At 39.8% G+C, this 25,897-nt stretch overlaps 1 protein-coding gene across 7 annotated transcripts in view; it reads left to right on the plus strand.

Annotated features, from left to right (window-relative positions):
* FGD4 (FYVE, RhoGEF and PH domain containing 4) overlaps positions 1 to 25,897 on the plus strand; it is a 242,504-nt gene that overhangs the window by 161,756 nt on the left and 54,851 nt on the right. For 5 of the 7 annotated variants that reach the window (XM_009247598.4, XM_063711597.1, XM_024256240.3 and 2 more), the window contains 3 exons: positions 151 to 303; positions 12,608 to 12,791; positions 18,310 to 18,817. In XM_009247598.4, coding sequence (XP_009245873.2) covers positions 151 to 303; positions 12,608 to 12,791; positions 18,310 to 18,817 — 845 coding nt within the window. 7 annotated transcript variants of the gene reach the window in all.

Consider the following 25,897-nt stretch of genomic DNA (forward strand, 5'->3'; position numbering starts at 1 on the left):
AAGGCCAGCCCATGTGGGAAAAGTATTTCTATGCTTAGTCTTGTAACTATGACTGTTTTTGTTTTATGGAGTCAGGAGAAATTTAACTTATAAGACAGTATTGTGCTATGCCTCCATACTTACCTGCCCTTTCTTTCTGAACTCTTGCAGGCAGCAGTACCTGTCCAAAGATCGCTTTAGTTCCACCTTGCTCCACAAGCAGCACAGCCACACTGGTTGGTGAGAATGTATCTGAAGAAGAGGCTCAGGGAATAAATGGGAACAGGCCAGCAAAACACTCAGCTGCAAGTCCAAAGCCACAAGGTATGCTCACTGGGAGTTTGTGATTGGGGTGGGTACGTTGTTGATCAATGAAGGCTAACCAGAAAAATGATGGCCACAAAGAAAGTGTTTTAAGCTAGAAGGAAGGAATTGGGTACGTTATTTTTTAGAGAAGAGTCCATCTGTGCATCTTCTCAGGCAGAGGTTGCTATTTGCTGTGCTCCTGAAACAACATATGTTTCTCTATTATGGATCCTTTCATGTTGCTGAAATTGTTTGCATGTCATCTTAACGGAACTGTGATCTCTTTATTATGCCTGATCTAGCACAGGGACTTACTGTCTGTGTAATAAATGTGTTTGGAGCTACTGTGAGAAAGAAATGATTTGCTAGATGTCAGTATCTGTGAAACATAATTCTAAAACAGCACTTCGTGTACTTATCAAGCATGTGACTTGAAAATATTAAGGAAGTGGGGCATGAAAACCCCTGATAGTAAGGTCATCCGCAGAAAGGAACAGTAACAGCCCTTCATTCAGTATTGAGTGGCCAGTGAGGGTAAAGAAAAAGCCATAATGGTAGGAAGCTTGAATGATTTTTTTCAGTGACCATTTCCTTTTACAAAGAAATTTCCGGTGAACTGGGTATTAACTTTGAGAAGCACAAAATTATAGTTTTGATGATAGAGAGCAAGGCCTTTTGAAATGGAACACAAAAGCTTAAGCTACCCTACGGTTTAATGTGTAGTTTCTTCCTTGCAGATTTTCATTTATAATGAATGCTAAACAGATACGAGAAATAATACTGGGCATTGTCAGAATTACTACAGTTGGGAAAAATCAATTTCTATTTTTGCTTATTTTGTGTTTACTTAAGTCTCCTGTTCTTGCAAAGAAAAATGTATTCTAGAGCATGCATTATAAAACAAGTGATGTTATTCCTTAAAGTTGTATGTTTTAAGGATTTCTGAAAGAAAATTTTAGAACGAGTTTAAAATGAATCTTCTAGATTATGGGATATTTGTCTTGTTCTCACTGCAATTATATTTGTGGTGGTATGGAATATCACTATCAAGCAAGGTCAGATAATTGATGATTCAGATGAGTAGCCTATTCATGAGCTTACAACCATTTCTTTTGACTACACTGCTCCCTTATAGCATTGACGTGAATATAAACATAGGACTTTTTTTGACCATGATTTAAGCCTTTTTATTTCCAAAATATAAAATTCCATTTCGCCCATTAGACCTGAGTTGACAAAGATCCAGTGTGAGGTAAGAATATTAATAATGAATACAGTTGTAGTTGATGTAATTTTCCTGATCAAAGGAAGAATTTCATTACTTAAAAAGCCTTTATTTTTGGAAGATGCAGTGCAATACTTCATTGTTTTCCAAAGTCAGTGTATTGAGAGATATAAGAGTGTCCTTCCTGAGCTGCGTGTGCCACAATAATCTCCTTTTTAAGTAGACAACACTTAACCTTGCTTTTGCTGTTTTATAGTTATATTAAAGCCACTATATAGTTATTTAAATACATATTTACTTCCTATGTTAAATATGGGCTAACTATGTATATATACTTTCCCAACTAAAGGGAATATTTGCAGATATTAAATAAATCACAGAGTACTTTATACTTCTTTTTCAAAATACTTTCAAGCAGTGTTTGGCCTTTACCTGATACCCATGGCTAAAATTTTAACCTCACCTTTCACCCTGCCCTTTTATATTTCCCTATGTTGTAGTCTGTTCAGGCTGCTGTAACAAAATACCAGAAATTGGGTAGCTTATAAACAATAGAAATGTAGTTCACACAGTTCTGTGGTCTGAAAGTCCAAGATCAGATTCAGGGTCTGATGAGGGCTTGCTTTCTGGTCCACAGGTGGGTCCAAGATCAGATTCAGAGTGTAATGAGGGCCTGCTTCCTGGTCCATAGACGGCCATCTTTTCACTATAACCTCACAGGGTGGAAGGGCTGAGAGGTCTCTCTGGGGCCTCTTTTCAATGGCACTAATTTGACTAATGAGAGCTCAGTCCTCATGACCTAATCACCTCCCAAAGGCCCCACCTCTTCATATTGTCACCTTGGGAATGAGGATGGCAACATGAATTTTGGGACACAAACAAACACTCAGACCATAGCACTCCATACGAACTTTATTTTTTCTCATTCATTACTACCTGACCTGCTGTATATTTTACTCATCAACTCAGTTTTTTCTGCCTATGTGTCTGCTCACATAGTACATAACCAGTCTTCAATAACACTGCTATATTGCTACATTTCTTCCCCTTTGTTTGTGCTATTCTTTAAAACTTTGAACATGTGCCATGCAGGGACCAACGTCCCTGAAATGAGGCTACATCTTAGTATTGTCAGATGAGCTGCCACATAGATTGGTCAGTAAGTTAATCAACAGAACCCAATAATGAGTGTTTCTTACTCTTTAGTGGAGAGAAGCTAATTTTAATTTCTCCTAACATTTGGGTGACGGAGGCAGAGAAGAGAAGGGGGTGCTAATAGGGACCTACTGCATGGAGCAAGGAATTATCACCCCGACACCTTTGTTCCTGCCTCACTGCAAATCCCTTACAAGTTGTGAATGGTGAGGTTGCTGGGGCTTCAAGGTCACTATGTGTGTGGTCCTAACAAGGGAAGGGGAGTCAGGCTGGCAGGAGCAGGGGAAAGCAGAAAGAAAAAGCAGATAAACTATTAAGTCTGCCTTTCTTCCTGGTCCAGGGCACGTAGCCCTCCTGTGCAAATAACTCATAATCTTCCTGCACTGACTTATCACCAGACACCGTGGCTGATAGAAAAATGAAAGTTAGCTCACTGCAACCTTGGCATTGGCATTATCAGTACTGCATGTAGCCCTCTCCAGCACAAGCACCATCCTATAAAATCCCCAGGAAAGCCTTTGTCTCTTTGTAGTCAGCTCCTCTCTTGCTGATCTGCCTGTTGCTTTCTTGCAGTGTATTTTCATACTTTGTCTAATAAATATGCCTTTCTCTACCTACAGCTGTCTTGGAGTAGGACAGGAGTTTGACACCAGGACAGGAGTTTGACACCAGCCTTGCCAACATGGTAAAACCCGGGCTCTAACAAAAAATACAAAAATTATCTGGGCGTTGTGGTACATGCCTGTAGTCCAGCTACTGAGGAGGCTGAAGCGGGAGAATCACTGAAACCTGGGAGGCGGAGGCCGCAGTGAGCAGAGATCACACCACTGCACTCCAGCCTTTACTGCCAACACCACCAGCCCCGGATAGTTGCTACTCACAACACTATGTTTTAGTTTAATTTAGGACTCTTATTCTAGGTGAGTAGTTGTCAGGCGGAGACAGTTTTGCCCACACTTGCATATCCTCCCCCGACAATAGGACATTGGTAGTATCTGGGGACATTTCTGCTTGACACTGCTTGTGGGAGTTGCTACTTGCAGCCAGTGAGTGGAGGGTAGGGATGTTGCTCTACATCCTGCAATGCACGGGACAGTCCACAACAAAGAATTCGTACAAACTATAATATCAGTTGCTGCATTTGCAAAACTCTCACCTAGATAAAAATAAGCACGTAATTACATCTTTTTTTCCTTATGTAGATTGCTAAGAAGATTATAGTTACAATTTATTGTGGGTTTTTTGTTTTTTTTTTTTTTGAGAGAGAGAGGCTTTTATTCTGTCACCCAGGCTGGAGTGCAGTGGTGTGATCTCTGCTCACTGCGGCCTCCGCCTCCCAGGTTTCAGTGATTCTCCCACTTCAGCCTCCTCAGTAGCTGGACTACAGGCATGTACCACAACGCCCAGATAATTTTTGTATTTTTTGTTAGAGCCCGGGTTTTACCATGTTGGGAAGGCTGCTGTCAAACTCCTGACCTCAGGTGATCTGCCTGCCTTGGCCTCCCAAAATGCTGGGATTACAGGCATGAGCCACTGTGCCCAGCCTATTGTGGTAATTTTAAAAGGGGATAGTATTGCACATCTTTATTAGTGGTGATTATGTAGTAATGTCTCTGGAACAATATATGGTTTATGTTTTGTGTTTATTAATTACCAGTAAGTAAATATTTTTGAAGAATTATTTATAGGTTTTTAAAAGGTGAATGAGCTAAGTTTTATTTTATTTTAAACCTGAAAAAGGAATGACCAGAATGGCAGCCCTTTGCTATTTCAAAATCAGCAGAAAGAAAGAAAGATAAATTTTAGATTAGAGATTGGATAAACTTGCATTTGGATCCAAATTGGAATATGTAGATTTCGAAATGGATTTGTTTCATAATTAGAGCTTGTTTTGCCTCTGCCTCAGAAAATACCCTAAGGCCTTGGAAACAATGGCTTATTCACTTCATACCAATCCTAATAGTCAAACAAATTACTGAGCAACCTCCAGCATAAGCCTTTCTTCTTGTTCACCACTTTTAATACTGGCCTGTTTCCTGCCATGCTAGACAGTGACTCAAAATAGCTCCTTTAGTAATTAAAGTTAATAGTTCTTTTTCTCTTAACAGCTTTTATCCAGAACATTTTCCATAGTTCCTGATTATTTTTATAAGGTGCAAATTGTCACATAATGTCTCAATCATTAAATGCTTTAAAGAGCCACATTGTTGTTTGAGTAACTTACATAAATATAGAGTACTTAAACCTATTCATTTGCTTCTAAAGTAAAAATCTATGTATAATGATCCATTCTTTTAAAAGTGTAATGTTATAATGCATTTATACATAGCCAGCTTTTGTTGTTTCTGTTTTTAAAAAGAAGAGTAATTGAAGACTACTGACTTAAACTGGCAATTAGTTTCTTTTCATTCTAGATAATTACTTTGAATAATCAATTTTTTTCCTATTTACATCTATAAATTGGGGTGTAATAAAACTCATCTTATTTATAGTCTAATAGAGATCTCAAACTTAGCATGTATGAAACTGAACTGCTAACTGCTATTCTCCTCTCCAAAAATTGCTCTGCCTGCTATGTCATTTGACCATCGTTTCATCCTTCTGGTAGTTGAGACCCAAGGCTTCAGAGTCATCCTTGCCTCCCCTCTCTTTCTTTCATATGTCTCATTTAATCTTATCAGGAAATCTACTTTAAAAATATACCTAGAATCCAAGTATTTCTCACTACCTTTTCCTAAGCACTGTGATCTCTTGCCTGAATTTCTATAATATCTGCTTAATTGTCCACCCTACTTCTCCCCTGTTTTCCTCTACATTCTCAACACAGCTCCCAGAGTGATCCTGCTGAAAGTTAAGTTAAATCATGTTACATTTCAGCTCAGAACCCTGCAGGGACTTCTCATTTCATGCAAAGTCAAAATAAGTGGTCCAGAGTCTACTTTCTCAGGCCTCCCTGTGCACTACTTTTGTCCACATGCCCATTCTGCTCCAGTCCTGCTGCTGGCCTCCAGACCCCAGCTGTCCCTGGCTGTCATTCCACCTGCTGGAAAGCCCTTCCCCAAACAATTCCTTGCACTTCAAGGCTTACTGAAATCCCAGCTTTTCCCGGAGGCCTAACTTTGAACACCCTGTTTAAGACTGAAATCTGCCCTCCCTTTGACTTCCCATACCCTGGATGGTATTTATCTTGTTCTTTTAGCCCTCACCACGTTTTCTTCTAGCACTTACCTCCTTCCGATAAATGATTTACTTGCTATTTTTTTGTTCATTTTTCCTTTGCTCATTGATAGGCTCAAGTGGCTAGAACCTAGTAGATATTCAATAAATATTCATTTAATTAATGAAAAAGTGAAAATAAGAATTGTTCTAGGATATATATTTTCTAAATGCTGAATTCTTTGTGGTTTTATAACTTTATACTGTCATCAAAAATGTTGTGTTCACATTGCTTCATATCTTCACTGACACTTGGTATTGTCAGATTTAAAATTCTGTCAAGCTGGGCCCGGTGGCTCATGCCTGTAATCCCAGCACTTTGGGAGGCCAAGGCGGGTGGATCACAAGGTCAGGAGTTCGAGACCAGCCTAGCCAACATGGTGAAACCCCACCTCTACTAAAGATACAAAAAATTAGCCGGTCGTGGTGGTGCGTACCTGTAATCCCAACTATTTGGGAGTTTGAGGCAGCAGAATTGCTTGAACCCAGGAGGTGGAGGTTGCAGTGAGCTGAGATCGCGCCATTGCACTCCAGCCTGGGGGACAGGGCAAGACGCTGTCTCAAAAAAAAAAAAAAAAAAAAAAAATAGAAATGCTAAAATTCTAGTCAATCTGATTTGACTGAAATGGTATCAGCTTATGGATTTAATTTGTATTTCCCTGAAATACTAATAAGTGAGGGTGAACACTATTTTTCCTGTCTGTATCCTTTGGATTGTTAGGTCTTTTAGTTAATAGTGCATAGGAGTTTTTTAATTTTATTTATTTATTTACTTATGTATTTAATTTTTTTTTGAGGCAGGCTGTCTGTTGCCCAGGCTGGAGTGTAGTGGCATGATCTCAGCTCACAGCAACCTCCACCTCCGGGGTTCAAGTGATTCTCCTGCCTCAGCCTCCCAAGTAGCTGGGATTACAGGCATGTGCCACCACGCCCGGCTAATTTTTGTATTTTTAGTAGAGTCAGGGTTTTGCCATGTTGTCCAGGCTGGTCTCGAACTCCTGACCTCAGGTGAGCCACCTGCCTCGGCCTCCCAAAGTGCTAGGATTACAAGCATGAGACACTGTGCCCCAGTTTTTTTATTCTGATTGTTATTCCTTTCTTCCGTATATATAATACAAAAGTCTTATCTGGGTCTGTAAGATCCAGTTCTTCACAGGGCCTTGTAGAAGAGCCAAGGACGGCAGAACAAAGAAGGGGGCAGATGAAGGGCATTCTTATATTTTGAAACTTCGTATCCTGCCACAGAATTTCACATAGATGTTATGTGGTTATCTTAAAAATAGATGTCTCATATATGTTAATCTTGTGCAAGTACAAAGTGCTTTCGTAGGTAGGGTTCTTTCGTGTGTTTTTAAATCCTTTTCTAGTCATTTACTTCTCAAAGTAGCTGTGTGTTACTTTTTCAGTCTTTGATAGGAGCAGTAAGATTAAATATGAATTTGTTTTATGAAATAGTGATTTTCCTTAAGAGTTGAATGTGGCTGGGCATGGTGTCTCATGCCTGTAATTCCAGCACTTTGGGAGGCTGAGGCAGGCGGATCACCTGAGGTCGGGAGTTTGAGGCCAACCTGGCCAACATGGCAAAACCCCATCTCTACTAAAAGTACAAAACTTAACTGGGTGTGGTGGCAGGTGCCTGTAATCCCAGCTATTCTTGAGGCTGAGGCACAAGAATCACTTAAACCCGGAAGGCGGAGGTTGCAGTGAGCTGAGATTGCGCCACTGCCCTCCAGCCTGGGTGACAGAGTGAGATTCTGTCTCAAAAAAAAAAAAAAAAAAAAAGAGTTGAATGTTAACCTATAATCATGGGTTACAAGAAGTATTGAGCTGAAACAAAGATGAGACTTATTTCCTGTTCATCAAGGAACTCAAAAGTCTAGGGAGGGAACCCTGGTTGTAAAATATTATAAAACAAAATAACAAATGTTAGTTGAGAAGATACTTGAAGATTTTTGAGGCAGGGTGGGAGGGCAAGAGGTGGAAGAGTCAGATAAGCCTTCTGAAAAAGAGTTGATGACTGAGGCGAGCCTTGTGGGAATTACGGGATTTGGCAAAATCCCGTAATGTATGTGCCAAAGCCTGAAGGCCTGAGAAAAGCTTACCAAGCTTACAATGGAAGATGCAATTCAGTGTGGCTGGAATCTAGGCTGCATAGGGGGTAGGAGAGTAGAGATGAGGCAAGCAGTAAGAAAGTTCCCAAGAAATCTATTTCAAAAGAAAATGAAGCCAGGAGGGGTGGCTGTCACCTGTAATCCCAGCTACTCTGGAGACTGAGATGTAGGATCACTTATGCCCAGGAGTTTGAGGTTACAATGAAATATGATTGCACCAGTGCACTCCAGCCTGGGTGACAGAGCAAGACCATCTGTGTGTGTGCGTGTGTTTGTGTATGTGTACACACACACGTATACACACACACATAAAAGATAAAATAGAAAAGAAAATGAACCTACTGTGGTGGCTTTCCAATAGACATGTTGTTTTCATTTAGCTCTAGATATATAATAAGGTTCTTACAACATGATCCTGCAGTTGTTCATATCCTAGCAGAATTGTACTTAGCTGATCTTATTCAGCTAAGTAAATGTTATAGTAGGTATATTGGATTCAGGGCGCGTTTTACCTGAAAAGCTTACTTGCTCTAGGGAGCTTAACAATCAAGTAGGGAAAGACTGTGTTTGCATACTACACTGTTCTCAGAGTGTGAAACACAAATCTGGAAATGATTTTGCTTGTTTAAAATGTCACACTATTGATCTCTAGAATTAATATTGTATCCGAAGAAAGGAAAAAAAATCTAAATAAATAAACAATTGAAATACCAAGAACAGGAGGAATCGGAACTTTAGGGTTTTCCATTCTCATCGTCTGTAATGCCAATAGAGACTGATAATAAACTGCATCCTTAGAATATTGCCTACAATTTATAATCTTTTCCCTTCTTACATAACTGATTTGGGAAATCTTTTTAAAAGTGAATAATTGTCTATTTGATAAAATTGTAATTTCTTTAGCCCTTGATTTTTATTTTTTTTAGTTTTATAATATAGTCTTCATAATCTGGATTATGTTGCTATGTAAAGGATTTACTGGTCCTTTCTAATTCGTGATCTTGTATATGTGTTTATGTCTGTTTGATAAAACTGTAATTTCTTTAGCCCTTGATTTTTATTTTTTTTTAGTTTTATAATATAGTCTTCATAATCTGCATTATGTTGCTATGCAAAGGATTTACTGGTCCTTTCTAATTCATGATCTTGTATATGTGTTTATGTCAGTTTAATTACCTTTTAGGTCTCCAGCTGGACCTATGAATTAAACTGACATAACAACAGATTAGCAGAACAAAAACATACAAGAGATACAAGAGATATAAAGGCCGTTGGCTGCAATTTGTTTGGTTGCCCAGAAACTAAGAAAGGTGGCCATGAAGAGAAATTTAGTCTCAATAATTTGAAGTATCAATTCCTGGGTTGCTCCTGCCATCTGTTGTCATTTCCTCTGGGTACAGACTATTAGACTGAAACATGAGATCCTGGTTTTTAACTGGAATTGGATTTTTTTTTTTTTTTGAGACGGGAGTCTCGCTCTGTCGCACAGGCTGGAGTGCAGTGGCACGATCTCGGCTCACTGGAAGCTCCACCTCCTGGGTTCACACCATTCTCCTGTCTCAGCCTCCCGAGTAGCTGGGACTACAAGTGCCCGCCACCACGCCCGGCTAATTTTTTGTATTTTTAGTAGAGATGGGGTTTCACCATGTTAGCCAGGATGGTCTCGATCTCCTGACCTCGTGATCCGCCCACCTTGGCCTCCCAAAGTGCTGGGATTATAGGCGTGAGCCACCGCGCCCGGCCTGGCATTGGATTTTCTTTGCGTCGTAAGTACATAGCATACAAGATTTCTTTTTCTTTTAGTCCTGCGTTAGATATTCCTCAGTTAACTCCATAACTTTGGGAGTTGCAAGAATCATTTTCATTCATCAGTTAGGTATTTTGAGGCAAAGTATCTGTTATTTTTATTACATTATAAATGATGAACGAGTGATAGAATTTTTTCTAAGACAGTGTGTCTAACTTTAGTCATTCATGTATCATGTTCAGATTTGTCATATCCATGTACCATTTGTTCTTTTTTATTTAAAATGTGTATATTTACTGATTTACTATATATTTACATTTTCTCCCTTGCTGAATTTGATACCTCCTCTGTGCTTCTAAAATACCTATGTACCCAGTGTTCACTTTTATCAACATCATTAAAGTGCCTCTCCACTAGTATATGATCTCCTCGATAACACACTAAGTATAATGTTCTAAACATTTGCCAAACATAATGCAAATAGACATTATAAATATAGCTGTGATCAAAAGTAATATAATCCTTGCCTTCATCAATTCCTGCCTTGTGGAGGAAAAAAAAACCTTTAAATTCATAATATATTTACTATTTTACCACAGCTTTATTATTTAATCCTACTCATTACTAATTATTTAATAATTATGCCACAAATTGTGATAAGCAATTTGGAGAAAGCACACAGTGCTTATGAAACAGTTTAAGAGATGGACACAATTTAGATTGGGAAAGTGGGTGGAGTCATCCCTGAGAAAGTGATGGGTATCATTGTATTTTAGTTTTTCTCTCATCTGGCACGTAATAAATAAGGCATGTTTAGTGAGTAAACTCTAGGTAGATGAATGAGTTATTTCATAACAATTTTAGCACACAAAATTATATTCACTTCCTTCTTTTAGTATTCTAGCTAAGAATCTTGAACTATTCATAACCTTAAGAGGTTTGTTTTTTTTTTGGGGGGGGTGGGAGATTTTCATGTTTTACTGCATTAGTTCATATTTACTACTCATAATGTTAAAAGGGTTTTTTGGTGGGAGATTTTCCTGTTTTGCTACATTAGTACATACTTATTCTACACAGTTTTTTTCTGTAAAATTAACAAATGTTACACTTATATAAGCCCCATTGTTCCCAAATAATACTATGTTAATCACTCCCCCAAACATATGTTGGAAAATATCATTTTCACAAAAGAAGCATGCCATTTTTAAATTGAGATTTTCTTCTTGTTTGTATTGAAAGAGAATTCGGTGAATTAATTGCTCCACTTGTAGTTCATTGTGACATTTCTTTCCTTCCCTATAATAAATTGATAACTGGCACTGAAATGATGAAATCTAGGCCAGTGAGCATGAGCCAAATGTCAGCTAACTGAGTTTATAAAAGAGATGAGATCACTAAAAACCAGGGGAACCAGCTGGGGGAAAATGGGGCATGTAATTAGGAGGCGACATGACTCCTCACCCTTCTTCCAGAAGGTAAGAAAAGGATTTAAGGAAGAAAAAAGATGATTCTATTTGATCTGTCAACACTGCTTATTTAAAAATACTACATGTTATATAGTATTTTACCTTGAATGTTAATCTTAGAGAAAAGTAATACTGGTTTTCAAAAGTGAAGTAATTTCTGTACTGATTGTGCACTTACAGCATATTATTTTATCATCTACAGTGTGTTAGGGAAACTGTAGATTTTAGTATTTCATGAAATGATGTTTATTTATCCTATTAATTGATTGAAGGACTTATGAAGAAAGTAGATGATTTGTGGTATATTGATGCAGGCCAACCATCTTAAGCTGTTTAGTGTTGTTATATGGGAATACCCGAGGCTGGGTAATTTATAAAGAGGCTTATTTGGCTCACAGTTCTGCAGGCCGTACAGGAAGCACAGTGCCAGCATCTGCTTGACTTCTGGTGAGGGCCTCAGGCTGCTTCCACTCATGGCAGAAGATATAGCGTAGCTGGCATGCGTAAAGATCACATGGAGAGAGAGGAAGCAAGAGAGAAGGGGGAGGTTTCAGGCTCTTTTTAATAACCAGTCTTGGAGGAACTAATGGAGCAAGAACCTATTCACTATGGCAAGAATTGTACCAAGCCATACGTGAGGGATCTGCACCCATGACTCAAACCCCTCCTATAGTTCCCACCTCCAACACTGGGGACCAGATTTCAACATGATGTTTGGAGGGAACAAATATCCAAGCCTGTAGCATCAACTCTGTTACCCCAGGCCAGTCACTTAACCTCTCTAAGCCTTCATAGACATAAGAAGAGAATAGTGGTACCTACCTGAGAGAACTATAAAGTGTAAAATTTCATCAAAGATCAAATGAGATAAAGTGCTTTTGTTAAATGGGAAGAAGATGCTATATTAATGCAACATTGTATTACTGTTGTTTGTTGTTGTTTTGCTGGCTTTTATGTTGTTTAACTTATTAGCTGTGGATTCTGGTATATCAACTATCACTATTAGAAAACCTGTTTTGTAGCAGACAATGTATCTCTAGGATTTAGTTTTAAATTTAGCACCACCTTTTCCCTGTTGAGATGAATAACTGCTGTGTTATCTGTAATAGACCTTAGAATGCTTTAGCCTTATGTAGATTCCTAGGTGTTTAATATTGCCATATTTAAGATGCAATAAAATTAAAAGAACCACTTAAGTTTGGAGATGGGATTTCCACAAGGCATGAAGCAAATGTCCAAAATGAACAAAAGTCTTTTGGTTATGGTTTAGTTCAAAATTTGACACCCGCCCCCTTTACAATAATTTTATAATGCTGAATATTTTTGCACCCAGGACACCAGAATTTTTATTGTTATTGAACAAAATATCAGTGAAATACTGAATTCTATTCTTTTTCTACAGTGCCTCCAAAGCCATTACACCTGCAGAATTCACCTTCGTCCAATATACACCAAACCCCCAGGCATAAAGCTTTACCTAGTGCAAAACCAAGGATGGAGGAAATTAAACCTGCCTCTGCTTCTTGTGTCTCAAAAGAAAAACCCAGTAAGGTATCAGATCTCATCAGTCGCTTTGAAGGAGGCAGGTAAGAGCTAATTTACAATGGGAGAAGGCAGGAGAAGAAGAAAGCTGATTTTCGAAAAAATGATAGTCATAGATACGTTCTAAATAAAAAGCATAATATCTTATTCCTTTAGGTTTGGTAGGCCTTTAGAAAGGGTGAATTTTTAAAACAAATGACTTAATCTTACCCTAATGTGAACTGTCATTTACTATGTATTAGCTAGGTGCAGTACTGTAGGCCACCAGCTTTTTCGTGAAATTGTGTGCTTTGGTATCTGTGTGCTTTCTCTTGTTTCCTCTGTATCTCTGTGTGTCATTCTCTATGTGTTACTCCTTGTGGGTCATTCTGTGGGACGCTCGATATCTGGGTTGGAAAGTCTGAGCAGATGCCTCTGTCTCTTCGTTTCTCACTTTGTATGTTTGTGAATGTGACCCCTGTGGGCTTGTCTCCTTCCCTGGGGCCCTCTCTTCTTTCCATCCCATTTTATTTAACGTGGGTCTTCTATACCCATTCGGTCCCTGTTTCCCCTCTCCATATACTCCATCATATGCTAGGTTTTGCAAAGAGATATTATTACCAATGGCAAAATGTATGCTAAATTTCAGTTTTGTATTTATTAGATATAATTTATATTCTTTAGTCCCAATGTTTGGGAAAAAAAAAGGTAGGTGAAATATTATATTTCTCATTTAAAGATAAACAGAACCCACATAAGTTGCTTTTCTCCTTATAAAACTCTCAATTGTTTATTTTTTCTTAGTCTTTTGATAAAAAGAAATTTTGTCACTGACTTAAATATAATTTTAAACAATTTTATCAGTAGGATTTTGTTATCTGTCACCAAAAGTCTATGTACAACTAAACAGAATGTGTATAACTTCAATTTCATCCTTGAAACCAAATATTTTCATGCATTCTAGTGTAATATTTGGGACTTGTTAACCATTAGGGTGATTTTATTATTTATTTGTCGGATTTACTGTTACTTATGTAATGAAATCATAGCTTGGAAATAGTGTGATTATCTTCTGGGAATTGTGAACAAGCACAAAACCTGCAGTGTCCCTCATTTTTTAAATGGGTCTAACAGATGTTGGTTCTTCCTATCAATTTCCTGTGACAACTCAAAGCCCCCGTCTATTTTACAAAGTTAACAAGTTCTGGAGAGAAGCCTGTCTTCAATTTTCATTCCTGATAAATTGTAGGAACTTTGGTCATAAATATTTCAACTTCAGCATCTCTTCCTCTGAAGTAGGATTTATAGGACCTTTGCCATCTTGAATTACAGTGATATTTACTAGAATGGTTTAATTCCATTTAAAACATTTTTTTGCTGCTCAGGGTAAATTGACTTGATAACAACAGAGTGACCCCTCATGTTTGCAGATTCCAGGGGCCATGCCTAGTGACCACATAATAGGAGGGGCTGGAGCCCTGATCCCTGTCATAAGGCATGTCAGAGCCTGCATCCCTAGATTTCAGGGATAACTCTCTGAAGCCTGGAAAGGGTCAGTATTCCAAAGGCTGTGTCCTCTCATCCTCTCCATTTTGGTTAACCCACTGCATTGTTTTAGATTCCTCTACATGAGAACTGTTTGTACTTTTTCCACTTAATGTTTTTTTAATCATTCAAGCTTCACAAATTCAATCCTGTTTTGATGCAAAGGTTGAAGGTTTAATTCATCTAAGGAAAAATGTGCTATAATTTATGATTTTTTTTTTAAGCAAGTTTGTTCCGAGTGCAAATTGGGTATAGTGTGTTTTGGCAGGTCTGGTGAAGAAATATTATTTGTGGTAGAGTCCACTGCCAATACAAAAAACAATGTTATGTTCTCAGTGAGGTATTACCACTACAGACTGGCCCCAAAAGTGTTTGAGTGGGTTAATACTGCGTTGGATCTATAGGACTTCAGTAGGAGGTTTGTATTTACTGTTGAGTGATATCCTTGCCCTTGCAAGGGTTGTTTTCAGTTTTAAACTTCCTTATGAGAGCTTAGACTAGCTTTGTAAAATAGAGGGAGGCTCTGAGTTGTCACAGGAAATTGATAGGAAGAACCAACATCTGTTAGAGTGGAGTCTGGTCAGAATGGTCATATCATACTGTTGTTAAGTCCTTACCCGGCTGGGTACGGTGGCTCATGCCTATAATCCCAGCACTTTGGTAGGCCACATTGGTTGGATTGTCTGAGCTCAGGAGTTCGAGATCAGCCTGGGTAACGTGGCAGAACCCTATCTCTACAAAAAATACAAAAATTAGCCAGGTATGGTGGTGCACGCCTGTGGTCCCAGCTACTTGGGAGGCTGATGTGAAAGGATTGCTTGAGCCCCAGGAGGTCAAGGCTGCAATGAGCCGAGATTGTGCCACTGCACTCCAGCCTGGGTGATGGAGTGGGACCCTGCCTTAAAAAAAAAAAAAATCGTAGCACTAGTTTGTTAAGATGAGAGATTTGGAGCAAGTAGATTTTCTTTAATTTTTACTGTGGTTTCCTTCTTTCTTTCTCCTATTCCTCCTTCTTTCTCTCTTTCAGGCTAAGAGAGAGTACTCTTTTTAACCCAGGAACCACTTTACGATTTTAGAAATAAGATTATGTTTCTACAGACCTGAACATTAGTGGTGTTTTTGGTTTTTTTTTTGTTTTTTTTTTTTGAGACAGAGTTTCGCTCTTGTTGCCCAGGCTGGAGGGCAATGGCACGATCTCGGCTCACCACAACCTCCGCCTCCCAGGTTCAAGCAATTTTCCTGCCTCAGCCTCCTGAATAGCTGGGATTACAGGCATGCACCACCACGCCTGGCTAATTTTGTATTTTTAGTAGAGACGGGGTTTCTCCATGTTGAGGCTGGGCTCGAACTCCTGACCTCAGATGATCTACCCTCCTTGGCCTCCCAAAGTGCTGGGATTGCAGGCGTGAGCTACTGCGCCCGGCCGGAACATTGGTTTTTCCCATGGACACTCCAAGGTCAACTGTTTTCCCCTTATAGTTTGGCATCCACAAAGCAGCAGGAATCTTCCAAGTACTGGTTCAACTACTGCTTTTACTAACTCCTTACCCACCTAATCCTTCCCCATCTCCTCTCCCTCCCTACTCATACCCTTGATATCACTTACTATGGGACATATGCAGCTCTCATTCAAAGCCATCCTTTAGATAAGACCTGAACATGCTTAAATTTGTTTCAGAGGATCTGTTGAGGATCTTTCCACCAGGGAATCCAGAGACTGATGTGGGCAGGAGGGAGGAGGACAGTTTGATTCAAATCTCTAAAGACTACTTGGGAAATTATCCAGGCCAAAGGTGTCCTCCTCAAGGGGGCAAATCTCAACTGAAGAGTGTATAACATTTATTTGTATTGCCCACCTCCAATTTTTATATATATGACATTTTCCCCTACTCAATTTATCCTTTCTTTCCTCTGGTGTTGGACTTTACCTGTATCTTTTTTCCTCCCTCATCACTTTCTTGCTGTCTACTTTTATTCCCTGTTTCATTCTCCAGTCCAGATCAGCAGTGACTGGGAAGGGTGGGGTGGGAGCAAAGGTGACACATCTCAGCATTGTCCTTGGGACCGGGCTGCTTGCTGTTTCCTTCCCCACCTCCCTTTATCCCATTACCTGCACAGGGGAAGATGATCAGCCCTAGACTTTCTTCCCTCATTTTGCCTACAGCCTATTCACCTGATGCTCATTCTGTCCTTCTGCTCTAGTACATCATAACTTGGGGTGAAGACCATGGGATTTAGATTTGGATTCATGGTTTGACCTCTGGCTTTTCTGCTTGTTACATTGTGACATTGGCCACCTTAATTTTCTAAGCCTAGATTTCTCTATGGGATCCCTGTCTTTGGAATTATTGTGAGGATGAAACAAGGTAATTATTGTAAGGGGCTTCTTGTAGTTTGTGGTTCTTAGTAAGCACTTAATAAATGTTTCTTGCTGTTATTATTGTCACAATCATCATCATTATCATGGTTATTCAAAGTTCATCAAATATTTATTGAGTACTTCCCCTGTGTCAAGCGCCATGCTAAGAGGTAGGAATAAAGCAGAGAGAAAGTCTGCACCCTCACCAAGTTTTAGTTGCTTTATTTCTTCTCATTTAGGTCACAGGAATCTTTCAAAGAGTATAGCCCACAGTTTTGTGCTCCATTCCCCACCCCACTCCCAGAATCCTGGATTAAAATCTGTACAAATGGCCGGGCGCGGTGGCTCACGCCTGTAATCCCAGCACTTTGGGAGGCCGAGGTGGGCGGATCACGAGGTCAGGAGATCAAGACCATCCTGGCTAACACGGTGAAACCCCGTCTCTACTAAAAATACAAAAAATTAGCCGGGCGTGGTGGCGGGCGCCTGTAGTCCCAGCTACTCGGGAGGCTGAGGCAGGAGAATGGTGTGAACCCGGGAGGCGGATCTTGCAGTGAGCGGAGATCGCGCCACTGCACTCCAGCCTGGGCGACAGAGTGAGACTCCGTCTCAAAAAAAAATCTGTACAAATATTTCCACAGGAATATTGTTATATATTGGGAGTAAGTTTCGTTCTCCTATTAAGACTACTGTTATGTCAAGCAGTAATAAGGACTTTAAAGAAAAATAAAATCAGATGTGGAGTTAGTGATGGAGAGTGCTGTTATGATAGATGAATCTAGGAAAGCCTCTTTGGAGAGGTGAAACCTGAACAGAACCCTGAATGATAAGAAGAAATACCAGTGTTTTGGGGGAGCTTGTCCTAAGCAGAGAACAGCAGCTGCAAAGACCCCAAGACACATACACTTGGTTATTAAGAATGGGAGCAGCAAGGAGTATGGCAAGAACACAGTGAGTTAAGGAAGAACGAAATCTAATGAGGCCATGCACTTTGGGAACTACAGTATGTAGAATCTCATAGGCTGTCGCTGGGACTTGAGTTTTCCCTTGAGTGTGTGAGGAAGCCCTCAGAGTTTTGTGACTGACTTGTAGAGGTTCTAGTGGAGGGGACCAGAGTGGAAACAAAGAGACCAGTTAAAAAGCTATGGCAGCATGAATAAAAAAGTTTTGAGAGTATTCATTATGCCTTCCAAATAAAAGTAACTTTTTGGTTCATAATTTGTTCATAAATTAAGGACTGGCTACACTGTACTATTTAAAAATGTTAAGAAACATCAATAAGTAAAAATGTTGGGAAGAGATGATATATATGTAAGTATTATATCTAACTATTTACTAACTAGTCACATTGTTAAACAGTGCAAGGATCAAGAAAAGTTAAGCGTTGAAAAAAAATAAATAAATAAGTTATAAATAAAATAAACAGCCCAAGGAAATGTTCCAGTCTCCATAGGTAGACTCGGGGTCATCTTCTTTATTTAAATCTTTATTTAAATATGGACAGCATCCCACGAGACTTGGGGCTACACTAAGAATATTCAAATCCATGTTTTTAAAACCATCAGAGATAGAAAAAAAAAAAGTAGCGAATATCCCTTTTCAACTGGAATAAACTTGTCTTAATTCTAGAACTTTTCCATGCCAATGTTTTCACGCTTCCTTTGTATTTTATCTTGTAGCTCATTATCAAATTATAGTGATTTGAAGAAAGAGTCTGCTGTGAACTTAAGTGCTCCTAGAACCCCAGGAAGGCATGGATTGACAACCACACCTCAACAAAAACTCCTCTCCCAGCACTTGCCACAGAGGCAGGGAAATGATACAGATAAGACTCAGGGTGCACAGACTTGTGTGGCCAACGGTGTAATGGCAGCACAAAACCAGATGGAATGTGAGGAGGAGAAAGCTGCCACTCTTAGCCCAGATACTTCTATTCAAGCTTCTGAACCCTTGCTTGATATGCACATAGTGAATGGAGAAAGAGATGAAACTGCCACAGCTCCTGCATCACCCACAACAGATAGCTGTGATGGAAATGCTTCTGACGGTAGCTACAGGACTCCAGGCATAGGCCCAGTGCTCCCCCTAGAAGAAAGAGGGGCAGAAACAGAAACCAAGGTACAAGAGAGGGAGAATGGGGAAAGCCCTCTGGAACTGGAGCAGCTGGACCAGCACCATGAGATGAAGGTAGAGCATGAGACTAGCTCATAAGCAGGGAAAACCCTGCCTATTCGATTGTTGTCTTAAAACTCTTTATTTATTGCACCCCTGAAATGTATGAATCAGATCACCCACACTGGCAGTTAAACGATTTTCAAGCTCTGGCTGCTGATGAGCATTTCCCCTATGCTCTAAGCAGATATTTTACTTTTTCTTTTCATGTAGTTTCTGTTAATATCTCTGTTGTAATTTCAGGAGTCAGAACAGTGTGGAAACTTTAATATAGGAAATCCACAAATGTATTGTTTTTACATAGAAAGAAAATGTTCCTTGTTGCTCTAGATGTTGGTGCTGTATCCCTAATACTTATAGGCCAAGCAAGAAGAAATTGTATAATCTTTCTTGTTCAGAAGTTTCTAATAGAATAAATAGGCCTGTAAGATGAACTTGCCACTAGTAAATGTTACTTTTAAGGACATGAATATGGAAGTATTAAATTATTCAACAGATTATAACTCTAGGCTTTTAATTTTTTTACGTTTTCTAATTAATACCCAATTTTATAATAAATGGTGTAGTCTTTGAGTTAGAAGGCCATTTAAAAATCATTTTAGAGCCAGGCATGTTGGCTGATTGCTGTAATCCCAATGCTTTGCGGGGCCAAGGCAGGAAGAATTCCTCAGCCCAGTAATTCAAGACCAGCCTGGGCAACATGGCGAGAGCCCATATCTACAAAAATTTTAAAACTTAGCAGAGCATGATAGTTTACACCTGTGGTCTCAGCTACTCGGGAGGCTGAGGTGGGAGAATGTCTTGAGCCCAGGAGGTCAAGGCTGTAATGAGCCATGATTGTGCCACTGCACGCCAGCCAGGGTGACAGAGCGAAACCCTGTCTCAAAAAACAAGGAAAAAAAAAATCTTAGTTTAGCAATTCATTAATAGAAGAAGAAATAGCCCCAGAAAGCTTATGATTTTTTTTTCAAGGTCACACTGTTTTTTGAATAATAGCTCACAACCCTCATGCTGTGACTCCCAGGCCAGTGTTGTGTCCCTGAAGCAACACATCACAAACTTAAATGGCTAAATGCAAGAAATGTCAATAAATGAAGCAGCCGTGGTAATAAGCTGGTGGGATTGTTGAGAACTGGACATTTCTGTCCTTTCTAAAGAAGAAAGTGATTTGATGAACTGCCTGGATGGGGTTTCTGCCCATATGCACAATGTCAGCTAAGAAAGAGCTGATTTGCTGGTGAAACATATACTGACTCTGAAGCAGAGAAAGTTTAAAGAAGGAAGTGGGTGGGAGAAAGTGAGTCATACTTGGTAACATTATCTGAAACAGTAAAGAAACAGGACATTGCAAAGTGAATCCCTATACCTCAATACAATGATAGATTTTTAGTTTATTTGTTCGTGAACCATGTTGGAAGGAAGAGAAGGTTAGAACGAAGAAAATCTTTTGCCACTGTTGGGATGATGCCACCAACAAGTATATATAAAATAGTAAGAGCTGTTCTTACAAAGAAAAATATTCTAATTGGTGATGATGCCTATGGTTGTTGGATGGTACTTTTTCTTCCCTTCACATATTATTATGGATGCATTTTCATATATGAATCTTACTTCTTTGGGAGAGATTTTATAGAATTTTCCTATTAAACTAGTGAAACATAGAATAGTACTACTGGCCTTTCTCCTGAATGGGCCTTTACACAGTGGATGGCACATGCTGTATGTGGGAAGAAAAAGCAGATTTTCTCTGCAGAGCGGTTGATGCGAACACCACATCTCTCCTGTTAAAATGGAATGTTAGGATTTCATATCTGTGCTGCGGCAGTGTGTTCACCTTCGCTGCACTGATGTTTGTTATGTTGCCTTTCCTTGTTCCTAAATGCAAACATGCATCTTAGTAGTGTTAAGATGGTAAATAAAATTAGGTAAATTTTATTAAATTAGAAAAAGAAATTAATAAAAATGTCAATAGTAATATAGTGGACCAAACAATTAGAACAAAGAAATCTCAATTCTACTTCTGGCTTGTCCATTAACTAGCAGTATGAGCTTGAACAAGTCAATAATTCTTTGTGTATTTAGTGAAAGAATCTAAACTGTATATAATCTTAAGCCCCTATCTTCATGTTGTAACCCCCCCTCCCAAAAAAAAAGAAAAATCTTAAGGCCCATTTCAGTGATTATATATTAATTCTGTTATGCTGTGATGTAGGTATATTCCCTTGTTAGCATAGCACAGCAGACTATCAGCTGCTGCTTAAGCTGTCCAATGTGTTGAACTTCTAAGATATAATGGAATATTTTTAGTTTCAATATGCAGACAACTGAAAAACTTTAATCTTCCTGGAAGTGGAATAGTCTTAAATATGTTTCATTTAAGCTAGCGTTAGATATGATGGGCATTTCCCAAATGCCCGTAGGAGTGGGAAAATGAAGGGATAGGGAATGAAAGAAAGGAGAGCAGCCGGGTGCGGTGGCTCACACCTGTGTAATCCCAGCACTTTGGAAGGCCGAGGTGGGTGGATTGCTTGAGTCCAGGAGTTGGAGACCAACCTGAGCAACATGGCAAAACCCCATCTCTACTAAAAATACAAAAAATCAGCTGGTGTGGTGTCATGTACCACCAGCTACTCGGGAGGCTGAGGTGGGAGGATCGCTTGAGCCTGGGAGGCAGAGGTTGCAGTGAGCTGAGATCGCACCACAGTGCTCCAGGCTAGGTGACAGAGTGAGACCCTGTCTCAAAAATTTTATATATATATATGTATATCTTAAAGGCAACTTTTCTTTATTCACTTAGAACTGAACGGTGAACTCAGAAAATTCTTTTTTATGGCTACTCAGTTTACTATGTTCATAATAGAAGAAAGAAAAATGTGAAAAAAATTGACCTGTTCAATTAAAAAATTCAGTGTGCCAGTCTCACTCTCCTGGGCACCAGTAACATAGAAATGGACTAGACAAGCCCTATCAACAAAGCCTCAGTCCACTGAGGGGTGAGAGACATACACAAATTGACATAATATGATACAGTAAGTGCTTTGGAAATACAGATGACTGGGCCAGGTGCAGTGGCTCACACTTGCTATCCCAGCACTTTGGGAGGCTAAGGCAGAGGATCTCTCGAGCCCAGGAGTTCGAGACCAACCTGGGCAATGGGCAAAACCCCATCTCTACAAAAAATTTAAAAGTTCGCTGGGTGTGGTGGCACTTGCCTGTGGTCACAGCTACTCGGGAGGCTTAGGTGGGAGGATTGCTTGAACCCAGAAGGTCGAGGCAGCAGTGAGCTATGATCCTGCTACTTCACTCTCACCTGGGCCACAGAGCTGAGACCTTGTCTCAAAAAAAAAAGGAAATGCAGATGAAGGAGCAGTTGTGCCCCAGGAGTACTAGTTGAGGGCCAGGCAGCTCAGAAGCAGTTGAAGTAGCCTTGAAGCAAGGATGGGAGATTGCTGGGTGAGATCAAAGATACACTGGGATGGGGGTGAGTGAAAGTGTGAGCAATGAGTAGAGGCAAGATTGTAGATGCTGCATTTGGGGGAATATTTCTGACTGCATAATCAGAGGTCAGAATGGCTAGAGAAATTGATACAGAGGTACAAGTCTAGATTTAGAAGAGTAAGCTAAGAACAGACTGCAATGGGCTTTTGAATGCCTGTTAAGAATATACATATTTTTTTCCTGAAAACATTAGAGACTTTTTTTAAAAGTTTGGAAGTTTAAAAAGTTTAAAAATCTTAAAAGGTTTTTAAAACCTTTTAAGTTGCTAAAAGTTTACAATTTTCATTGAAAAAGAGGAAAATTGGCAAAGCACAGAAAATACACACAAAAACCACACCCATAATTCTACCAGTGAGAATTGCTTAGATATTTGATATTCTAGCTTGTTTTTCTGAGCTGTTTGAAAAAACATACTTGATCGCATAATGTATGGTCACTCTGTATCCTGTTTTGTTGGGTTATACATAGGTATTTCCCCCATATGAATTCAGACTTTCCATAAGCCTAATATTATCTGGCCTCAGAAACAATTAAAGCATGGAAGTGACATGATGACACATGTGTGGGTTTTTGAAAAATGAGTCAGATGAAAGGGAAAACAGATGGAGCAGTGCACGTGGTTAGGAAGCAACTGTACTAGTCCAGGTGTGAGATGAAGGGGGCCTGGATGAGGCAGAGGGTGAGAGACAAGGAAGATTCTGAGGACCTTGTGGCTAGATGTGGGGGTTAAGTCAGGTTCAACTCCTAGGCTGGATGAATTGGCAGATGGCACGTGAACTACAAGAGAATGGAAGGCAGAACCTATTTTGTGGGCAAAAAAGTAAATTACATTTTGACATACCGAATTGAGGGGCTTCTTGGAAGTCCAGATGTAGATGTCTTACAAAAATAGAATATTCTGGGCTGGGCACAGTGGCTCACCCCTGTAATCCCAGCACTTTGGGAGGCCAAGGTTGGGGGATCACCTGAGGTCAGGAGTTCGAGACTAGCCTGGCCAGTATGGTGAAACCCCATCTCTACTAAAAATACAAAAATTAGCTAGGCTTGGTGGCAAGCACCTGTAGTCCCAGCTACTCAGGAGGCTGAGGCAGGCAAATTGCTTGAATTCTGGATGTGGAGGTTGCAGTGAGCCTAGGTCGTACCATTGCACTCCAGCCTGGATGACAGGGTGAGACTGTCTCAAAAAAAAAAAAAAAAGAATATTCTGGAAGCATTACGATTTATTGGTTTAGGCATGAAGGCTTTGGAATGAAAATACCTGAGTTCAAATCCCAGCCCCGTCACTTACTAGCTAGGTGACCACTGACACATCACTTTTTTTTATAATTAAAAAATTTTAATGGCTATTGCTTATTTTTTTATTTTATTTTATTTATTTATCTATTTATTTATTTATTTATTTATTTATTTATTTATTTTGAGACAGGGTCTCGGTCTGTTGCCCAGGCTGCCAGGCTAGAGTGCAGTGACGCTATCTCGGCTCACTACAACCTCCACGTCCTAGGTTCAAGCAATTCTCCTGCCTCAGCCTCCTGAGTACCTGGGACTACAGGCATGCGCCACCACGCCTGGCTAATTTTTGTATTTTTTGTAGAGATGGGTTTTCACCATATTGCCCAGGCTGGTCTTGAATTCCTGAGCTCAAGTGATCCATCTGCCTCAGCCTCCCAAAGTGCTGACAGGTGTGAGCCACCGTGCCTGGCCAGACATATCACTTTTAACAAACTTTCCAGGCCATGGCTTCCTGACATGTTGAAATCATTGAGATGACAGGAAGGAAAGTAATGGTGTGGGTTTGAGAGAAGGAAGCAGAGTTGCTAATTAGGTTAGTTTTGTACTCTTATACTAAGTTTATGGTTTGTGCAAAACATCCATTTGGAGATATTAATTAAGCAAGTGGAACTATGGATCCAGAGCCCAGGAAAATGGTAAGAATGTTAAGAGGATGTGCATGAGGGTGTGATGAATGTTGCCAAAGCAGAATGTGTAGGAACAGGAAATGGGCCAAGAGTTGAGCCATGAAGCACAAACAATAGAAAAGGAAGTTTAATAAATTGTCCAAGAGGAAAAAGAAGAGAGAACACTGTTTTGGAATCACAGGGATGGAGGGGAATGGGGTGGGGGTGCAGGCATATTGGTAAGCTTGAAGGAAAAAAGCATGGTCAGCATTTAGAATATGGAAGTAGGAGTTAACTTGGAGACCTAGCCTTTAGTAGGACTTGATAGCTAACTAGCTATAGACTAGTATATAACTTGGTGAACTTTGGGTAATTGAACAAAGTTGAGCAAATGTATATTGCACATAGGCTATGGGCAAGGCACTGCAGTAAATACAAAGAAGAAACTTATATTTGAGATGGAGAGTTAAGACAACAAATGACCATTACTCAAGATATCCTGAAGTAAAGGGAAAAGGCCTCACTGATAAAGCTAAGGTTTACATCATGGCTATTAGTGTGAATTCACTGTTGTTAGCAGAAACGGAGAAGTCATGGAGAATCCAGGACGGACTGAGGAACCACAGCACCGAGGTAGCTTGCGGGCTTGGTGATTGAAGTGTCGATTTGGGCAGTCCCCTGTCAAGACCAGCAGGAAGTCCTCCAGGTGCAAGACTTGGAGCTTGGAGAAGGTGGCTATTGTGGCGACTGTGACCATGATTCTGAGAGCGTCGGGCAAAGACTATAGAGCCAATCAGAAGTCTTCCCAGCATTGCTGAGTGGCCTGGAATTCAAGAAAGAGAAAAAGCAAACTTGGAGTGGGAATTAGCCAGGATCAGCAAGTCAGCAGTGCCAAGAGAACAAAGGATGGGGTTTAACAGAACGTTGAGTTGAACCAGGAGAATTGGGAAAGATCAGGTGCTTAGAGGTCACAGCGTGTAGAAAGACCCGGTTTAGTTGAGTGTGAGAGAAATGGAAAGCTAAAATCTTGCTTTATATGGGGTTAAATACAAATTAAAAAGCCAGATGCCTAACCTAGTGGTCAGGAACACAGGCTCAAGAGCCAGGTCCTCTAAATTTGAATCCCACTCAGCCACTTACTAGCTCTGTGACCTTGAGCAGATTACTTTAACCTCCCTGCGCCTCAGTTTCCTCATCTGTAAAATGGAGATGACATATCTACCTTGTAACATTATGAGGTATAGATCATGTACAGTTGTAAAGTACTTTAGAACAGTGCCTTGGCACATGAAAGCTATGTGTTTATTAATTAAACATTGTTTCCTCTCTTGTGAGTCAAGATCAATAGACTCAAAGCCTGAGATGTCATTTAATAGATCCAAATTTCAACACATTCTGCCAGGTTAATACCAGCACCTCTCTTTCAGTTCTCCCACTGTGGGATACACAGAGAAGTTTGCATGCCACCTCTTTTTTAACCTAGGGTTCCTGTATTTTGTTTCTCCTGCCTGAGGACTGTTGGTTATTACCACATGATGTACTTTCATTAGTGTGTACAAGGTTCTAACTTAAGGGAATTAACATAAAGCGTTTATAAATGACTGAGATACTTTGATGACTAAGTCTTTAGATAGGTTAATTCAGTTATTTAATGTGTATACATATTCAGTTTTTCTTGGTGCCTGTTCTTTAATTTCTA

The sequence above is a fragment of the Pongo abelii genome, chromosome 10, assembly GCF_028885655.2.
Source record: "Pongo abelii isolate AG06213 chromosome 10, NHGRI_mPonAbe1-v2.0_pri, whole genome shotgun sequence".
Classification (NCBI taxonomy): Eukaryota; Metazoa; Chordata; class Mammalia; order Primates; family Hominidae; genus Pongo; species Pongo abelii.